The following is a 6,671-nucleotide window of genomic DNA, read 5'->3' on the forward strand; positions in this document are numbered from 1 at the left end:
CAGCCTGATCCTGCAGGGACAGCAGCCAACAGCTGGGTGTCCCCAGGAGAGAGACACTGCACAGCTGGGGCTCTGCCCACCCCTCCAGACCTTCCTTGCCCCTGCAGAGAGTGACGAGGTTGCTATCAGCATTGGATGCTGCCAAGCTTTCTGCCACACTGCAACCAGGTCACTTCCCTGCAGCAGCCCTGACAGCATCCTGGCCCCAGTGCACATCATCTGCCAGGGAGAGAGGACGAGGGGCTGCTGCCAGACACCTCTGGGGACCTCTGGCTGCACAGGTCAGCTCAGGGAATGGAATATGGGGTGCCCTGGGCAGGCAGCAGCAGGGAGGGTTGTGCAAGAGCTGCATCAGCTCCTCCCAGCACTGCTCACTGCCCTTCAGACCAAGCTGCCTTGGGTCCTGGGATCTCTGGGTTGTCACCCACATCTGCACTCCATTCCTAATCCTTCTCCCCACAGGGCTGTAGCCCTGGGACTAACCCAAGCACAGCACTGGGGATAAAAATCGCTATTAGACTCATAAGGGCAAGGAGCTAACCTGGTCCACGGGAGCTAGGGTTGGGTGGGGGGAGAGGGGGACAGGTACATCCTTCCCCAAAGGTGTCCTGCTCCCCACACACCCCTGCTGCATCTTTTCAGGATTGGTGCAAAGGATACCAATGCCCCTGCTCATGGCCGCATCACACTAAGACCTCACTGAGCTCACTGAGCTGCTGCCCACCCTGCAGCCAAAGCCAGCCCCTATGCCGTGCCCAAAACCCTTGCAGCAGCCCCCCCCCAGAACTCTACCGGGCTGTAACAGCGACCTTGTGCTCCCAGCTGTTCCATAACACATCCACCCACAGCTGGTTCCTGACACATCCATCCTGTGCTTGCAGCCGCCACTACGCCCACACTGCACTGTGTTGCTCCGCTCCCACCCGTAACACATCCACCCAACACATCCACCCGCACCATTACCCCCCTCTGTGTACAGCCAAAGCCAGTACACCAGCACCCAGCACAAGGCTTTGGTGCCAAGGCCAGCCCAGCTAACCTCCTCCCAGGCTGCCTCCATGCTGGCCACCAGCCCCACCTCAACCATGCCTCAGTTTCCCCGTGCAGGGTGCCCTGGTTACCTGGGAAGAATGATCCATCAGTGCATGGGGGATGAAGTGCTTCCTCACTGTGGTTCACTCCAGAGATGAAGCAGCAAAGAGCATCTGCCACCAGAAGAACACAGGGAAGCAGTGCAGCCTGGGGGTAAGGCAGGATAGGATATAGATGATTGAAGGAAAAGAAAGCAGGAAAGATGCCCACAACCGCTGTGATTCCCCCTGGAAGCTGAGCTGGGTGTTTGCAGTCAAAACCAGTTCAGATTTAGCTCTTTGATGGCCACAACCTAAAAATAGCCCCTGTGTTGGTGCCTGGCAGCAAGGTCAAGGCCCCAGTGCTTCAGGCCAAGGTAAGCAGGGTGACAGCACCAGATCCTGAACTGCTAGGCATGTCCAAGGGCAGCCACAAACAGCAACAGAGCCAATTTTCCTCAGGGACACATGGGGATGCAGGAGGCAGTGGTCAGGATATGAGTGGCAGGAAGCTGGGCTGCTATGGGGAAGGATGCATTTGGTTGCCTTTACGTTCAGGGGACACCAGGAGAGGAGGAACCTATGGAAAGCAATGCAGCATTGGGGTTTCTAGGAAGCTTTGGGCCTGGGTCTGGCTGGCTGATGAGTTGAGGGTGAAGCCATTCTGCCCCTTAATGTACAGACATCCTGTTGCAGAGACACCCAGAGAGGGGTAAAATTGGGCTGGAAGGAGTCCAGCCATGCAGTTCTAGCAGAGACAGGGAGGCCAGCAGGGCTGAGAACAGACACAAGCCATGATAGAAGTGTGATGGCCTCTGGGCTCAATGCCAGGCATGCAGCAGCTGGTGGCAGGGGACACAGGTTGGCACTGGAAGAGGATGATCACCTGGGACTGGAGGTAGGAAGGCATGCTGGAACACTTTGGCAGTGGCATGGGACATGTCACAAGTCCATGCTTCCCCAGCCTGGGGAACATCAGCTACGGGGGAGATTGGTGTACCAAGTGCTCTCCTCTCTTTTGCATCCTTGGATAGGATGAGGCCAGCAACAGGCCAAGGAAAGCTCAGGGACACAGGAACCTGCAGAGGCAGATCAAGAGGTTGCTGTATCCCCAGCTCAGTGGGTTGCAGGCAGAGTTGCAGTTGACCCTACCCATGGCCAATGGGCTTCTGAGCCATCTGGGCAGGGGGTGGCCATGCTGCAAGGAGGCAGAGACATCCAGGTATCTTCCCTCCCACCAGCACAGCTGCAGCGATGCTGCTGCTGTGGCTTGAACACGTGCCTCCAGCTCTCCTCCGCTCCCACCTTTCCAAAGCCCAGGCAGCTCTGCTGGGTGCCAGCCACAAGCTGGATGTGGGAGCTGAGGAGTGCAAATACCCCTGCCCAATGTGCACACTCCCAAGATATATGCCAAGTCTGCAGACTGGTTCCTGGGGACACAGATGTCCCACTGCACAGGAGATGGGGTACAATGTGTGCACATGCAGTACTACATGTCAGAATGTGTGCACAGATGGTCTTAGAATTGGAGGAGCCAGAAAGCAACATGCATATGTGTGTGCAGTAATATTTGGTTTTGCATGCCTATGCATGTGTGTGTGCATTCATGCATGTAAACAGGGCTGGTGCAGCAGGAGCTGGCCAGGCAGGAGTGGGAGTGCAGGGCCATGCATCTGCTGCATGGCAGCTTTGTGCAGGCGCAGTCTGCTGCCTGCCTGCATGCTCAGCTCAGATGTGGGGCAGCTGTAATTACTGTGCTGAGGCTCCTTGCTGCAGCAGTGCCTGCAGAGCTGGGTCATCCTGCCACTGTGAAATCCCAGTCATATCGTTGCTGCTAATTATCTTGTTCCCCAGGAACATCCCTGCCTCCTGGCGTGCTGCAGAGGCCAGAGGGGCTGGGAGACGGCTGCGCTAATGATCCTCCCTTACGTAGGTACTGAGTGCCACCAGCCGTGCAGCTCCAGCAAGGACAGGGAGGCTACAGGGCTGGATGCTCCTCTTGTCTGCCGCATCTTCCCCAGTTCCACTCCAGCCAGGCACAACGTAGTGCTGGGACCCCTTTGGGGTGATTCTGTGCCCCACACTGCTGGAGAAGAAATTTTCCTTCCCTCCACCTTGCACTTGTGCAGCCTGGTTCATGTACACCTGCACTGATACAGTGCCCAAGCTGTTTCCTGCCACTGCTGCCCTCCCCATTTTGCCCCAAGCTGCTCTTCCCTCAATTCTGCACCAAAGTCCCTTCTTGGAGTCCGTATACCCCAAGCCTTTGAGCTGCTCCACTACCCCTTCTGCTCCTCAGAGCTCTTCCATGGCCCAGCCTCCCCTGGGAGGAGCCAGCCTCAGGCCACATTTTGAAGAGGACTGCAGGGTGCTGCAGGGTGCTCAGCACTCAGGGACATGATGCACACACATACATACTATGAGGTTGAGAAATGAAGAGACTTGGGGGTGAAAATAAACTTAGGAAAGGTAAGAGAACCAGCATGAGCTCTGCTGCAGTGAGATGCTGGGAGGATACATTGCACCTGCAGCTGGCTAAAGACACTTTTTTTCTGGGCTGCAAGCAAAGAGCAGGGTCACAAGTGATCCTAGCCCTCTAGGATCCACTGTGTAAAAGGCCTGCAAGCAATCCTTGTTAAGCTGAAGCTGCAGTTCCAGAATGGGGGAGGAAAGGTGCCCCAACACTCAGACTTCCCCTGCTCAGAATTCTGCAGGGGTTTGGGTCCTTCTCCCCACAGCTACCATGGTCACCATCCCAGTATGCTACCACAGATACATATTTTGGGGACCAGGGATTTGTCTCAGTGGTACAGCAGTATGGCACAGCACTGCACCACAAGAGCGTAGCGCTGATTACCTTCCCCCCCTTGCAGAACCATGGGGGTGTTGATGTCAAGACGGCAGACGGTGGAGAAGGTGCAGAAGGTCAGCTTGGCTGTGTCAGCTTTCAAAGATGGGCTGCGGGAGCAGCCAGTAGCACGGAGGCGGGCAGAGGCTGGGGGCACGCGCCGGGGGACACTGGAGCAGACAGTACAAGAGGCAGAGGAGGAGGCATCTGCGGGGCCCTCACAGCCAGAAGAGGTCAGTGCCAGCAAGGCTGCCTGGGAGCGGCTGCGGGATGGCCGAGGTGTGGAGCCAGAGGAATTTGATCGAGCCAACAGGTTCACACCGCCTGCCTTCATTCGGCCCCAGCGAGAGCTGCACGATGATGAGCCACTGGACATCAGCCTGGAGCAGCGGGAGCAGGCAAGCAGCCAGGCATGGGGACAGGGTGGTAGGGATGAGGCCAGAGTTGGAGACACACAGGGGATGAGCAAGCACCTCCAATGCCTGCAGGGTGGTGACAGACTCCCCTGAGATAGGTGGCTCAACAGGCTTGGCCATGGCACACATGCAGCTCAGTGGGGCAGAATCTGGGAGCAGGATCTTTCCAGTTCTGGGGTGATCCACTCTGTGTGTTTGTTCACACAGCCTTACGGACCAACCCAACCATCCACACCTACAACTTTCACAGCCCAGTGAATCTACAGCCCCATAGTTTATTCATGTGGCAATCCTATAGCCACCAACCTACATCTGCAACCCTACACAACCACCCACCCACAACTACAAGCTGGCAACCCAGACAACCAACGACTTTACAGCTTGTCCTTTCACACACAGTCAGCAAACTCTCAAATCAAAACTTCCATCTACCCACACCTATAAGTCTGTAGTCCAGCCAACCTACAGCTTAAGAGCCTGCTCATCCACACCTGCAAAACTGGACTCCAGAGAAGCTACAACCCCACCAACACTACAGCCATACCCTTTGACCTTTCATTCACTCCAGTGAACCCATGCACCCTTCTAGAAGGCCACCTGGCCACAAAGCCAGACATTCCTCCTACTATCCCAAGAATTTACTCTCCTGTTTCCTTTGCACTCCTACACATACCAGTGATGTAGGGCCCCCAAGCCAGGGAGCCATGCTGAGCACCCCTTGGTGCTGAGCTGCAGCATCGCTCCACAGGTCCTCAATGATGAGATGTGTGAAATCTGTGAAGTGTGGACAGCCGAGAGCCTCTTCCCCTGTCGTGTCTGCAGCCGAGTGTACCACGATGGCTGCCTGCGCCGCATGGGCTACCTGCAGAACAACAGCGCTGTGGAGGTGACGGAGACTGCACATACCGAGACAGGCTGGAGCTGCTACTACTGCGTGAGTGCCCACCAGGGTCCATTGTTGTGATCTGCCCCAGGGAGATGGAGCTTCTACAGTTCTTCAGCTCCCATCACCAACAGTAATGGGGATCAACCATGGGGCTGGGGAACTGTCCCCTCTCCGCCTCCCTGCCACCACTGGATGCTAACACTTCCCCTGCCTTCCCCTCTAGGACAACCTCAACCTCCTGCTGACAGAGGAGGAAATGTACAGCTTGATGGAGACCTTGCGGCAGTGCAAGATCATCCCAGGTGCGTATCCCTCCTGTGATGGAATGGGCTGAGCCCTTGCTCACCCTGCACATGGCTCCCAGGCTGGGGTGTCACCTTGTTGGGCAGAAGGTATAAGCTGTGCAAAAGGTGGCAGCTGAGCATGTCCCATAGCAAGGAAGCAGGGGAAATGGGAGGGGGTGCACCTGGGGGAGGCTGGTGGAAAGGCTGCTCTGAATGTGCTCCCACAGAAACCTCCCTGACACTGGATGACTTCCTGCACTACAAGCACCTGGTACACAAGCAGCAGTTTGAACGGCCCATGGAGGAGGCACAGGAGGAGCGGGCCACACTGCAGTTCTCTGCCCTGGACCCTGACAAGAAGGGGCACATCGAGTGGCCAGATTTCCTCTCCCACGAGTCCATCCAGCTGCTGCAGAAACTCCGGCCACCGGTATGGTCATGGAGTTGGGGTGTCCATCACAGCTTGCTTGTGACCCTGGCACTTTTCCCAGATCCTCCACAGCCAGTAGAAGGGGATCCCCAAATCTGGATGTTCCTTGCTCCCCTCTCTGTCCCCAGAATTCCCTGCTGCGGCTGCTGACGGTCAAGGAGCGGGAGCGGGCACGTGCTGCCTTCCTGGCCCTGGACCAGGATGGCAGTGGCTTCATCGGGGAAGGCGAGTGCCACAAGGCCCAGCACTCCTGGTTCCGCAAGCACCAGAAGGAGACACCATCCTGCAGCGTCAGGTATGGAGGGGACCCTGGCACAGACTGAGGAGCCCTCTACTTTCCTCCTCCATGGCTGCAGCCCTTCCCTCTCCCTGCCAGCCACTGCCTGTGGCAGGGCTGAACAGTGCTGTCACCCCGCAGCATCAGCCATGTTGGGCCCATGTCAGAGAGCAGCCCGGCCAGCAGCGGCAGCAGCAAGAGCCAGGAGAAGACGCTGCTGGCATCGGAGCAGGAGGAGACCAGGTGAGGGGCCGCCCTGGAGTGCGGGGCACGCCATCTTGAAGGGCGAACACTGGGGAGGTCTCTCTGAGGCTGTTCCCTGGGGGGCTGCGAAGTGACAGCATCTGCCCCACAGGTCCATCGACTGGCCCAGATTCCTGAAGGAGAATGTCGCCTACATCCTGGCAGCCCGTCCCAACAGTGCCGCCATCCACCTGCAGCCGCCGGCCTAGCTCCCGGC

The 6,671-nt window shown here is 57.3% G+C and overlaps 1 protein-coding gene across 1 annotated transcript in view; it reads left to right on the forward strand.

Annotated features, from left to right (window-relative positions):
- PHF24 (PHD finger protein 24) overlaps nucleotides 1-6,665 on the forward strand; it is a 7,478-nt gene extending 813 nt beyond the window's left edge. The window contains exons 2-8 of the mRNA XM_010725222.2: nucleotides 3,944-4,316; nucleotides 5,083-5,268; nucleotides 5,444-5,522; nucleotides 5,732-5,934; nucleotides 6,063-6,229; nucleotides 6,353-6,454; nucleotides 6,567-6,665. Coding sequence (XP_010723524.1) covers nucleotides 3,948-4,316; nucleotides 5,083-5,268; nucleotides 5,444-5,522; nucleotides 5,732-5,934; nucleotides 6,063-6,229; nucleotides 6,353-6,454; nucleotides 6,567-6,663 — 1,203 coding nt within the window. The 5' untranslated portion in view covers nucleotides 3,944-3,947 and the 3' untranslated portion in view covers nucleotides 6,664-6,665. The remainder of the gene's footprint in view (nucleotides 1-3,943; nucleotides 4,317-5,082; nucleotides 5,269-5,443; nucleotides 5,523-5,731; nucleotides 5,935-6,062; nucleotides 6,230-6,352; nucleotides 6,455-6,566) is intronic.
- Nucleotides 6,666-6,671: the final 6 nt, after the last annotated feature.

Source organism: Meleagris gallopavo, chromosome Z, assembly GCF_000146605.3.
Source record: "Meleagris gallopavo isolate NT-WF06-2002-E0010 breed Aviagen turkey brand Nicholas breeding stock chromosome Z, Turkey_5.1, whole genome shotgun sequence".
Classification (NCBI taxonomy): Eukaryota; Metazoa; Chordata; class Aves; order Galliformes; family Phasianidae; genus Meleagris; species Meleagris gallopavo.